This window comes from Chrysochloris asiatica, unplaced genomic scaffold (genome assembly GCF_000296735.1).
Source record: "Chrysochloris asiatica unplaced genomic scaffold, ChrAsi1.0 scaffold00100, whole genome shotgun sequence".
Lineage (NCBI taxonomy): Eukaryota > Metazoa > Chordata > Mammalia > Afrosoricida > Chrysochloridae > Chrysochloris > Chrysochloris asiatica.
The window spans coordinates 4,859,464-4,873,039 of NW_006408618.1; the positions used below are offsets into that span (position 1 = coordinate 4,859,464).

At 40.0% G+C, this 13,576-nt stretch overlaps 1 protein-coding gene across 3 annotated transcripts in view; it reads left to right on the plus strand.

The window, feature by feature from the left end:
• Positions 1–13,576, plus strand: part of RABGAP1L (RAB GTPase activating protein 1-like) — a 958,953-nt gene that overhangs the window by 937,766 nt on the left and 7,611 nt on the right. For all 3 annotated transcript variants that reach the window (XM_006867061.1, XM_006867065.1, XM_006867064.1), the window contains 2 exons: positions 3,941–4,045; positions 7,096–7,179. In XM_006867061.1, the coding sequence (XP_006867123.1) occupies positions 3,941–4,045; positions 7,096–7,179 (189 nt within the window). The remainder of the gene's footprint in view (positions 1–3,940; positions 4,046–7,095; positions 7,180–13,576) is intronic.

A 13,576-nucleotide genomic window follows, 5' to 3' on the forward strand; every position in this document is an offset into this window, starting at 1 on the left:
AGATGACTGTGATTCTGGGTACTCTTGAAATCATTGATTATTAAATAACTGGGGGTTCTTGATCAGTTCTCAAAGATTTCTATATTCCTTCCTTTCCTCCCACTTTCATACTTCTCTTTCTTTTCAAAAAAGTGAATAAGACCTGCCCCCAACCACCACCTTTTGAAGCTTGTTATCTAGATGAAAGAAAGAAAAAAAACCTCAAGCTGCCATTGCATGCGTGGCTCCTCTTGACTTGCAGTTTCGCAGTTTCTGCATATTTGCCTTTCAAAAAGCTGCCCCTGCAGTTTAGGTGGCCTGTTCCTCCAGTCTTCAAAGACAGGCATAGCCAGGGAGCGAAAATAGCAAATTTGCCTGCCTTCACCCTGTTTGCCCAGTACTTTTCCACTCCCAGCTTATCAAAATCAGATCTCTTATTAAAACAGTAAAACGTTGGCAAACGGTGGTTATAATCAACCATGAAAGCATTTGAGACAATATGAAAAGCAAACAAACACTAATTAGGTATTTTTAAAAAGAAGCCATTTCTTACCCTTGTCATTTTAGTACTGGCTTCTGGCTTTCTGGGCACCAAAGGCTCTCCAATTTTTCTCTGTGCCTGAAGCCTTCTGTTTTGATAACTCTCCCTTTTTCTCAGACTCCTTAAATCTCAGGGATTCAGAATGAAAAAAGCTACAACACCATTTCAGTCCCTTGCTACCTGTTTTCAGTTCCCTTCCTGTCCTTCCTTTCCTGTTCCCTAGGAGCAAAAGTAAAGAGATGCAGCTAATACTTCCCCACTGAAGGCTGCGTCTGGGTTCCCTCTAACCGTAACAAGTTACATACCAGACTAGAAATTACATGTACTAGATGGCAAATTATTTTGTTTTAAATTGAGCATCTGGCTTGGACAGTTCTTGCAGAAATCGTTTCTGAAAGACACTGGCCCCTAACATTTGAACTGAGCCTTTTGTTGATTCAGTCTTGATGAAACCGCCTACAGCCTTGTGTGTTTCTTCCAGAGGTTTTACGTGGCAATTAGAAGTTTCAGTATCACTCAGGCATTATAAGATGTCAGTAAGTGATTAGGAGATGCAATAATGACAATGCTCAGCTCTGTCATAATATCAAAATACAGTGAAGGTTTTACAATTTGGGTTCAGATATAGTATTTGAGTGTGTGTCTGTTCAGTGTTACATTTCTAGACTTTCACTGAACATTAATGATGATTTCTACCTCATTGGAGCACAAAGATCCTAAAGATGATTTTTAATGAGAGAACTAAGTTATTTCAGACCTAGTTCTATTTTAATGAGCAAAAACTGTTCCTATTTCACTCTTTAAGAGAATGGAGACCTTTGGTGGAGCTTCCTGGGAAGCTGAGGGCCTCCGCTCAGAGGGGACCCTCAGCCATTGCTGCCAATGTCGTATCTGATAACAACAAGAGAAAGTGTAAGGTTGTTTTACTTTGACTTACTGAAGACTGTTTAGCAGAAAGTGTAAATGGAAATAATAGGTCATCTTAGCGTTTATTTTCAGCAAGATTTTTTGGTGAATTTCTTTTCAAGAAATGAAACTTACAAAACAGCTTTATTTCACAGTGTCACAATAAGTATTTTTAAAGGATTCTGCTGGGGGTACTGTAAGAAGAGGATTCATTACAATCTTAATTAGTACTAAAGTTGTTCAGATGAAAGACGGTTTGGGGGGGGCGGGGCTTGAGTCACAGTGACAGTTGATAGGCAGTTGTAGGACCACTCATTAGAGACCTGGGGAGGCGTTCCTGCTTTGTAAGAAGCATCAGTTGTCAGACTTGCAGTCTAGGAATCTCATAGTCTACATCAAGTCGCTTAAAATTTATGAACATTGGACTTGCGCCGTAAATGTTGCATTTTTTAAAAAACCCAGTATGTTCTTTTGCTGGGCATGTTCCCCCTCACCATAAAGTCTAATACATTGTGATAAATTTCAGGGTCTTAAAAGGATCTTTTTCACTTTAACAATCCAACAGTTCTAAATTATCTGCTAACAGAGCTATAATCACTGGGCCATGGGGCACCAGGAGCTTTAAAACAGTGAGAACAGAGAGGCCAGAGCTCAGTTTCTTTGCCAGTACCCAGCATGCTGTTGGCTGGGCCATCTGGACATGTGGGGAATATGGCGAAACACAGACAGAAGGCAACCTGGCCAATTTTCACGATAACTTGGATCACAGTTTGCTGCCATCAGCCAGGGGTAGCTTCTTCAAAAAGCTGCCTCTCTTTCATGTCTGAGGCTTTCTCTGCTGACCTCATCCTGTGGCCCTATGCTAGCCCTCCATCCACTGCACACAGTATACTTCTACAGTGACTTAGACAGCCCCTTCCATTCTCTCCCCAAATACTTACAAGAGGGCCCACTCTGCCAGGAATTTTGCTTGGGGCTGGGGCTATAGTGATGAGCAAAACAGCTTTGGTCCCTGCCTCCTGGATTTTAAAGTCTAGTGGGCAAAACAAATCAATCACGCATGTAATTTGTCAGGTTGACTAAGTTCCCCTGTTTAAATCACTCATATTTTCCTTGATAGCACTTAGGTGTCATTGAGTTGGTTCCAATTTTTATCAACCCTATGTATAGCAGAACAAAACATTGCCTGGTGGATCCTGTTCCATCTGCATAATCGTTGCTGTGTTTGAACCCATTATTACAGCAAAGTATGTCTGTCCATCTCACTGAGGATCTTTCTGTCTCTCTCTCTCTTTTTTTTTTTTTTTTTGGCTGACTCTCTGTTATATCAAGCATGATGTCTTTCTCCAGGGACTGGTCTCTCCTGGTAACACATCCAGCGTACATGAGACGAAGTTAATTATGTTAAATACACACACAATGTTAAATATACACACATTAACCTAACCCACCCACTGCCATCAAATCAATTCCCACTCACAGCCACCCTGTATAGGGTTTCTGAAGCTGTAATCTTTACAGGAGTAGAAGGTCTCATCTCTCCCATGGATCAGATGGTGGTTTTGAACTGCCCACTTTGTGGTTAGTAAGCTAGTGATTATCCTATAGCATGTGAAGTTAAATATGAATATAGACCTCGTATCCTTAATTTTGTCTCTGTATGGCTCCATATGATAAACACTAGACTGTGAACCACAGGGTCCACAGTCTGAGCCTGCCAGCCACTCCACGGAAGAAAGATTAGGCTTTCTGCTCCCTTGAAGATGTAAAGCCTCAGAAAACCTATACAGGGTCGCTATGAGTGTGAACCGACTCGATGGCACTAACAACAAAGAACAACTCAGCTTAAAACCAAATTATTTGCTCTGAGCTCTCCCTTCCCATTCTAGAAACACAGTCTTTTTGGTCTGAATTCTTGGTCCTTACTTCGGGTTTCCTGATGACCATCTGTACCACTATACTTGCTGTCTTGTGTGAGTGCCTTGTGAGTCAGTTTACCTCAGCTAGTCTCTGAATTTTCTCACGTAACTTTGTCCATGGTTCAGCCTGTCTGCTCATCCTCTCTGAATCCATCCCCAGGCACCCATCAGAAGCTTCTGTAGGAGGCTCAGATCCAGCTACACTGACTCAGAGTGAATGTTGTTGTGACACCTAAGCAAAATGTGTAAGAGGTGTTTAGAAAGAAGAGGGGCTTTGATGTCATTCAGATCTGAATTCGGACCACAGCGCTGACATTTGATGTGTGACCCCAGTCAGGTTCACTTAATTTTTCCAAATATCACATTCATTGTTATCTATTAAATAATTACTGTTGTGACTCCTGGAGCTAATGGATGCAAAGTGTCTGGTGTAGTTGGCATTCAATGAAAGTATTCACCCTCTCAGTGAACTAGGAGGGCAAAGAATAGCTTGTGGTAACATTAGAACAGTAACTGAAGACCGGGAGGGGTTTGGAGAGTGTATACCTGTGCTTTCTTCACTCTCTTTATGACTGTGATGTGCACTCATTTGCAGGCAGAAGACAAAGCAGACGTATTGAATAAAGAACTCCTCCTGACCAAACAGAGACTGGTGGAGACTGAGGAAGAGAAGAGGAAGCAAGAGGAAGAGACTGCCCAGGTAAAAGGCCTATGTGGGCATTCTTTACCCAGGTATATTGATAAGGAGAGGTTATTTCTATAAAATAAACAAGAAATAAAATGCAATTGATTCTAAACTAAGGGTAACGTGGAAGCTGTAAATGTTAGTAGCATTGAGACTTGACAACTTCTTTTGAAGGGTGTTAGAATAGGAGACAGCCTTTCCCCCTTGAGTCATAGTTTCTCTTAGCTGAGATGTCTAGCAAGAGTGTTGAGTTTTCTCTAAGTTTAGTAACTTAGAATGGTGATCCAAGAGTTTTGACAAATCTGCAAATTTCGTGTCATAGCTCCAAGATAATTGACTTCTCTGAAGTAGTTTTGAGGATTATCAAGCTGAAAGCCAGCAGAGACCTCTGCTGGAAGTTGCCACATGCCCTTTGCCTCAGTCTCGCCTATTGTTCCTGACTTATGCCTTGGAAGACGCGCCAGTGTTCCTGGCAGAGCACACAAACCTTATCTTCCCTGGGAGTACAAAAAGGAACCCTTTGGGAACCAGCTTTGAGGTTAGCATCCAATAGTCTATATAGTTCTTGTGTGGCGCTGCAGGATAAGCACTGGACTACTAACTGCAAAATCATCAATTCAAACCCATCAGCCGCTCCTCAGAAACCTCATACAGGGTTGCTCTGAATTTGAACTGAGTTGATAGCACTTTACAGCAACAACAAAAATTTTTATATACATTTTTAAGCTAATCTGCCGGAAGATACCACCATGATAAAGAAGTACAGAGTAGTGATCGGGGGAGCCTCTCAGCCCAATAGGTGAAACTTCCATGTTCTCTGAAAAAGAACAGGCCACCTCACGATTGCTCTCCAGTCCTGTCAACACCAACCAGGGGCTGACACAGATCAGGCTTTCTTCAAAACCAACAGCTAAGTTTGAAATAATAATTAGAACCTACAAATTACTTTTAGAGTGTAGCGGATACAAAGATATTTTAGGAACCTTCTAATGATAAGGAATTCAATTACAAATTATAATTACTTATGCATTAGAAAATAGAATGCACCCTATTAATAAATTGGGATGCTGCAATGTAGAATTCCTCAGTTTATTCTGATTATGCACATAAAGGTTAAGCAAGGTTTATTTTTGTTTATTTGAATGTTTGTTCAAAAGTTGTCAGAATCTAATTTTTTTCCTTTTTATCTGATGACATCTGAGCTTTTTCATCACTGTAACCTTCTCCTATACCTAGAGGTCTGGAGCTGCTGGCCCATAAATATAACACTGGGCCATAAATATAACATTGCGAAGAATGGGTATTCCAGAATATTGGATTGTGCTCATAAAGAAGCTGTACCTGGACTAAGAGGTAGTAATTCGAACAGAACAAGGGGACGCTGAATGATTTAAACTCAGGAATGATATGCACCAGGGTTGTATTCTTTCACCATACTTATTCAGTCTGTACACTGAGCAAATAATCTGAGAAGCTGGATTATATGAACAAGAGTGTGGCATCAGAATTGGAGAAAGACTCATTAACAACCTGCGATATGCAGATGATACAACCTTACTTGCTGAAAGTGAAGAGGACTTAAAATACCTACTGATGAAGATCAAAGACCACAGCCTTCAATATGGGTTGTACCTCAATGTAAAGAAAACAAAAATCCTCACCACTGGAAAAGTAAATAATATGACAATAAATGGAATAAAGATTGAAGTTGTTAAAGGCTTCATTTTGCTTGGATCCACAATCAACACTCATGGAAGAGCAGTCAAGAGACCAAATGACATATTACAATAGTCAAATCTGCTATATTAAGACCTCTTTAAAGTGTTCAAAGCGTTGAACAGCAAAGATGTCAGTTTGAATACTAAGGTGCATCTGACCCACACCATGGTATTTTCAATAGTTTCATATGTGTGTGAAAGTTGGACAATGAATAAGAAAGACCCTAGATGAATTGATGCATTTGAGTTACGTTGTTGAAGGAGAATATTAAAAGTACCATGGACGTCAGAAGAACAAACAAGTATGTATTAGAATATGTACAGCCAGAATGTTCCCTGGAAGCCAGGATGGCCAGACGTTGTCTCTAGTACTTTGGACATATTATCAGGAGGGACTAGTCCCTGGAGAAGGATATTATGCTTGGTAAAGTGGTGGGTCAGGAAAAAAGAGAAAGACCCCCAACGAGAGGATTGGCACAGCGGCAGCAGCAATGGACTCAAATGTAACAACAATTGTGAGGATGGCACAGAAACGGGCAGTGTTTCATTCTGTTGTACATAAGGTCACTGTGAGTCACCTAACAACAACAACAGTGACAAGGAGCTCGGTGCCACTATTAGATAAGCACTGGACTGCTAACTTCAAGGTCAGCAACGTCAAATTCAAACCCATCAGTCATTCCTCATGAGAAAGATGAGGCTGTTTACTCCCATCAAACAAAGATTTACAGCCTCAGAATCTCTATAGAGACTTGTAATGAGTCAGTACCAACTCTATGGCAGTGGGTTTTGGTTTTAAGTCACTTTCTTTGGTCTATAAATCTCCTGTCCTTCTCAAGAGCTCTTCTCTTCATCTTCATCTGACTTCAAGCCCGAAAACATACTTTGCCTACCTCAAGAGAAGTAACAGCAGCAGCAGTAGCAGCCTATGAATGAAAAGGCCTACTGTTTTTGATTTTAGTCATATTATAACATCAAGAGTGATACATTTAGCACACAACATCCCATTGATGTTTTTAGATTACTATACGGATAAAGATTCTGAATGGATACTTCATAATACGTTTAATAAGATAAGTAGTTGGCATATGCGGTTTTATAGTAGGATTGTTCGTCTGTCTTATGCTTGATAGGGCATGAATGAGATTTCTGCATCTTTGGAAAGTATTAATTTCTTTCAAATTTTCAAGATGTAACTGCAGTGGAAAAATTCTATACACTTATAGTTGTTAACATTGTCATTGACTGAATCAGGGAAACTTGAATATATATGTTTGTCAAAATGTTTTAAGATTTTGCTTAAGATTTTGCTTGGATCCTGATGCTTCTCTTTCTCCCTTTTTGTAGCTAAAAGAAGTCTTCAGAAAACAGCTGGAGAAGGCAGAATATGAAATAAAGAAAACTACAGCTATCATTGCTGAGTATAAACAGGTAATATGCCACTGTGATTTTTGTTACCACCAAAGTTATACTTTGGTTTTTACTTTGGGCAAAAGACATTTTTGTATTTAGAATTCACAGAACAGTGCCTACAGATTCATTAAAATTGGTGGCTCACTGTCTTAGATAGTGTTTCGACATCCTGGCTTTTAACTAGGAGGTCTAATTGATCAAAACAATATGTTGATTGTTTATTGTGTTTCTAACATTTGGGGGACTGAAATTATCTCTGTCCTGCTCAAAAAATAATTTCCAGTGGCTCACAACAGTAGCATTTGCCTCTTTGCCCAGGACTAAAGTTTCAGTGACTGTATTGAATAGCTAAGGGATCCGTTAATCCTTTGTGGGTTCAGCACAGAATGTAGAGCCCTTTTCCCCCGTGGCTCTGTGGTGTTACCCTCTGCAGGCGGCACTTACCGGAACTTCTGTCATACACTGTTACATGCCCTTTTAAAGGGCTCAGTGGTCTTGAGGATGTTTCTTACCCTGTCTCCAGAGTGGTCCCAGAAAGCCATCATTGTAACTCGTCAGTGGTATCTTCCTGTTTCTCCTGGTCACAGTGGGAGATGGCAAGGGATCCTGCCATTCCTGAGACTCTGAGTGGACTGATCAACTTCCAGGTTTCTAGAATTTAAGATACATCCTGGTGTGGCACTGTAGGATAAGCGCTGGACCACACGGTCAGCTTGAAGCACAAGGTCGATAGTTCGAACCCACCAGCTGCTTCTTGGGAACCCTATACAGGATCACTATGAGTCAGAACCAATTCAATGGCACTTCACAACAACAATAACATGCCATCTTGGTGGAGTCCTGGTGTGCTGTAGGTTACGGTGGTTCAAAAACCCATTGGCTGCTCCTTGGAAACACTTTCTAGGGTCAGTATGAGTCTAAACATTGGGGGCCCATAACAACAATATACTATCTTGGTGGTGAAGTGAGTTAAGATTGGGCTGCTAACTGGAAAGTTGGGGTTGAAACCCACTAGTGGCTCCACAGGAGAAAGATGAGGCAGCCTGCTTCCATGAAGGTTACAGCCTCAGAAACTACGGAGCAGCTAACCGGTCACTCTTAAGTTGGAATTCACTCAGTGGCAGTGGATTTGAGTTACTTTACACTGTCTTCTGATCCAATGATTTCCCCTGGGTCTCCTGCCTCACAGAGGAATTTGAAATCTGATGTTTAGTGTATAGCAAATTAGAACTGTTTCGTTGTTGTTGTTTTTAAACAAACAAGATACCACACACAAAGAAAACATGCCTCCTTTAATATTAACAGTTGTTGTTGTTAAGTGCTGTCGAGTTGGTTCCATCTCACGGTGACCCTGTATAGGGTTACCAAGGAGCAGCTAGTGAGCTTGAACTGCTGACCTTGTGGTTCAAACTGACTTTGCAGTCTAGCGCATTAACCCACAGCAGCATACCAGGGCTCCTTATCCACATTATGCATATAGATTCCTCACCTTCATGGAAGATCGCTGAGAAATAAAGCTTCAGAAAGAAAGCGAAAAGTACAGCCTCAGAGCTGTCCTACTTTTATGATCATCAACAAATGTTTGTTTACTGTTTGAATCCTGGTGTGGTGCTGTTGGATAAGCACTGGACCGCAAGTCAATTTAAACTGCAATATGAGTGGTTCAAACTTACCAGCCTCTTCTCGGAATCCCTTACTATGGGTCGAGACTGACTTGATGACTCTTAATAACAAGTCAGTGTACTTCAGGCAACAACAACAACAAATAAATAGTTTGACTCCGTCTCTCTCCTCTAGAAGCTGATATTGAAATGGGGAGATAATGTCTAGACATAAATAAAAGGAAAGGGGCCTTAGTACATGTGGGAAGTGAGGTGACGCTGGAAAAGGGATGATTTGAGCTGTGACCAAGGCTAGATGAGATTTGAAGATATGGAAATGGGAAGGAGAGGACAGAGAGAAGGAAGAGACGGAGAGATGGTAGAAAAGGGAGAACTGCACAGGAAAAAAGCATAGAAGTGGGTTAGTAATTAGAAAAGGGTTTCACTTGGCAAGAGTTTCATGTATAGAAAAGAAGAAAAGATGAGTTTGGATCCAGATCAAGAAAGATCTTCAGGGCTGCACTGAGGAGTTTAGATTCTACCTTGTAGGGCAGTAGAAATTGCTTAGCAGGAGAGTAGCATGGTCAGAGATATAGTTTTATCCCTAATGTGTCTCCATGAGAACTGTGGAGACATCCACAGGCAAGGACATGGACCAGATGAGTAAAGCTCAACACCAGTGTCGAGAGGAGGAGAAATGAGGCCCTGAGCTAAGGTAAGTAGTAGTGAAAACGTAGCCACTCTTGCTCAGAAAGTCATTGAAAGTGACCTTGAGATTGTGAATTTGAGTAGGTGGGAAAAGAAATGTTTAGACATTAACCAATACAAGGAAAAAGAAAGACATGTTCTATGTGAAAATGCAATTTTTTTTTTTTTTCCCATCATTACATTAGGCCATGGGTGGCCACCATATGTGGTACTCCTCAAATAGTAATCCTTGGAACTGTTCTTGAATATCACCTGGCAAACACTTCAAGTAATGTAAAAGGCAACAGGCCCATCTGTTTTAGATAATTACAATTTAAAGCATAATCTAAATGCATTCTTCAGTTAGAGCTGGCTATTATTGGCATTTCAAAGTGGTTTGGTTTATTTGCAAAAGCTAGCAGAGAGATTGTTTCTTTTTCATTTCAGCTGCTCCTCGGAGACCACCCTATACAGGGTCACTGTGAATCAGATCTGACTTAACAATAACAAGAGTTAAATTAATTGATTAATCCATTTACCTTTCTATTAATTGTTTCCCAGGTTTGGATCTGGAGAAATTGGTGACTGAACTCAACAAACAGGCTGAGGTCTTTAGAGCTATTTTTGAGTAGACTGGGAATTTTGTTTTTTAGTCTGTTTTGATGAAGTAGACCATATAAGATTTTAGCCTTCATTGCCCTTTTAAAAATATGCCATTCTCTAACCATTTTTTCTTTAGCTTTTCTGAAATAAAAGATTCCTAAATAAATGTCAGTGGATTTGAATGATCAATATTTTTAAACAGAAATTTTTTTTTCTGCTTTGAAAGCGCTTGGTTTTACATGTTCCTAGTGTTTGTACCGCGTGAGTCCTGGTGTGACACTGTAGGATAAGCACTGAACTGCTAACCACAAAGTTTGTGGTTTAAACTCACCAATCACTCCTTGGGAACTCTATACAAAGTCACTATGAGTCAGAACCATCTTGACCACACTTAACAGCTACAACAATAACTACTTGTACCATCACTCATCTGTGGTGGCATGTGTGTTGCTTTGATGCTGGGAGCTCTGCCATGGGTATTTTAAATCCCAGCAGGCTCACTCATGGTGGACAGGTTTTAGCAGAGCTTCTAGACTAAGACAGACTAGGAAGAGGGAGACACAGAATACTTCTGAGTGGTTAGTCATTGAAAACCTTATGAATAACAGCAGAACGTTATTTGATACAGTGCTGAAAGATGAATCCCTCAAGTTGGAAAGCACTTAAAATACAACTGGGGAAGAGCTGCCTTCTCAAATTAGAGTTGACCAAAGCATGAATTTAGGAAAATTGGAAGTTGTCAACAATGAAATGGAATGTATCCTAGGCATTGTTAAGTGCCGTCGAGTTGGTTCTGACTCATAGTGACCCTGTATAGGGTTTCCAGGGAGTGGCTGGTGAGCTCAAACCACCAACCTTGCAGTTCAAACTGACCTCGTGGCCAACTGCTTATCATGCAGTGCCATATCAGGACTCCATCCTAAGCATTAGTGAGTTGAAATGGACTGGTATTGGTCATTTTGAATTTGACAACCATGGTTTACTATACCAAGATTGCCATATTGAAGAGGAATGGCATCACATTCATCATAAAAAAAGAGAACATTTTAAGATCTATCTTGAAGTACAGTACTGTGTGTGATAGGATAATATCCATGCACCTACAAGGAAGACTAGTTAATACTACTATTCAAATTTATACACCAACCACTAAAGTCAGTGATGATGAAATTTCAGAATTCTACTAACTTCTTCAGGGTGAAGTTGTTCACACATGTCATCAAGATGCACTGATAATTACTGGTGATTAGAATGTGAACATTGGAAACAAAATGGATCAGTAGATGGAAAATACGGTCATGGTGATAGAAAAGATGCTGTAGAGCACATAATAGAATTATACAACACCAACGACTTATTCATTGCAAATACCTCTGTTCAACAACATAAACAGCAGCTATACCCACGGACCTCAAGAGATGGAATACACAAGAATAAAATTGGCTACTCCTGTGTGAAGAGATGATGGAGAAGTTTATTATCATCAGCCAACACAAGGCCAGGCACAGACTGTACAACAGACCATCAATTGCTCATTTGTAAACTTACGAGAGCCCAAATATGACCTTGAATATATCCACCCACCTGAACTCAGCTACCATCTCAAGAACAGATTTGTTGCATTAGACTCTAATAATGACCAAAGACCTGAAGAGTTGTAGGATCACATCAAGAACATCATACCCAAAGAAATCAAAAGCCTATTAGAAAGACAGAAAAGAAAGAAAAGACCAAAATGGATGTCAGAGGAGACTCTGAAACTTGTTCTTCAGCATAGAGAAGCTAAAGAGACCAGAAGAAATGATGACATAAAAGTTGAATTGAAAATTTCAAAGGATAGCTCAAGAATACAAAGTAAATATAATGAAATGTGCAAAGATCTGGAGTTAGAAAACCAAAGAGAAGAACATGCTAAGCATTTCTCAAGCTGCATGAACTGAAGAAAAACATCAAGCCCCAGGTTGTAATACTGAAGAATTCTATGAACAAAACATTGAATGATGCATAAAACATCGAAAGAAGATGGAAGTGATACAGTCCAGAGTCACTGTACCAAAAAGAGTTGGTCAATGTGCGACCATTTCAAAAAGTAGAATGTGATCAAGGAGTGATGGTACTTGAACTATACTACTCAGTAGTACTAAAGAGTGAACTATTGATACATGCAACACCTTGAATGTATTTCAACCACATTGTTGTTGTTATTTGTTGTGGACTCTGCTCTGACTCATGGCAACCTTGTGCATAACAGATAAAACATTGACTAGTGTGTATCTATCATCTGAAGAAAACAAAGATGTCCAAGCAGCCATGAAGGCATTGGCGTAAATCATGGCTCCAGGAATTGACAGAATAAAATGGAAATTTCTCCACAAACTGATACATCACTGGAGGCGCGCACTCATCAACGCCAAGAAACTTGGAAAACAGCTACCTGGCCTACCAATTAGAAGAGTTCCATATTTGTGCCCATTCCAAAGAAAGGTGGCCCAATGCAATGTGGAAGTCATGAAACAATATCATTAATATCACATGCAAGTAAAATTTTGTTGAAGGCGATTAAAAAATGGTTGCAGCAGTACATTGACAGCTGCCAGAAATTCTAATCGAATTCAGAAGAGGATGTGGAACCAGGGTTATCATTGCTGACATCAGATGAATATTGACTAAAATCAGAGAACACCAGAAAGATGTTGCTGTTGTTGTTAATGTGCTGTGGAGTTGGTTCCAACTCATAGGTTTCCGAGGCTGTAAATCTTTATGGGAGCAGAAAGCTTCATATTTCTCCCACAGAACAGCTGGTAGTTTTGAACTGCTGACCCTGAGGTTAGTAGCCCAATTCATAACCACTACGCTATCAGAGCTCCTTAGAAAGATGTTAAGTTGTACCTTATTGAGCATGCAAATACATTAGAATTTGTGGATTTTAACAAACTATAGATAACATTGCAAAGAATGAGTATTCCAGAACACTTAATTGTGCTCATAAGGAACCTGTGCATAGACCAAGATGCAGTTGTTCGAACAGAACAAAGGGATACTGAATGGTTTAAAATCAGGAAAGGTTATATATTCTTTCACCATATGCTGAGTACATAATATGAGAAGCTGGATTATATGAAGAAAAATGTGGCATCAGGATTGGAAGAAGTCTCATTAATGATCTGTAATATGCAGTTGATAAAACTTTGTTTGCTGGAAGTGAAGGAGATGAAAGACTACAGTCTTTCTTACTTACTTACAGATGAAAGACTATGGTCTTTAGTATGGATTGCACCTCAGTGTTAAGAAAACAAAAATTCACACAACTGGACCAGTAAATAACATTATGATAAATGTAGAAAAGAGTGAAGTTGTCAAAGACTTCATTTTGCTTGGAGCCATAATCAATGCTCATGGAAGCAGCAGTTAAGAAACCAGATGACATATTTGTTGTTGTTGTTGTCAGGTACCATCGAGTCGGAACTGACTCATAGCGACCCCATGCACAGCAGAATGAAACAATGTCCGATCCTGGGCCAACC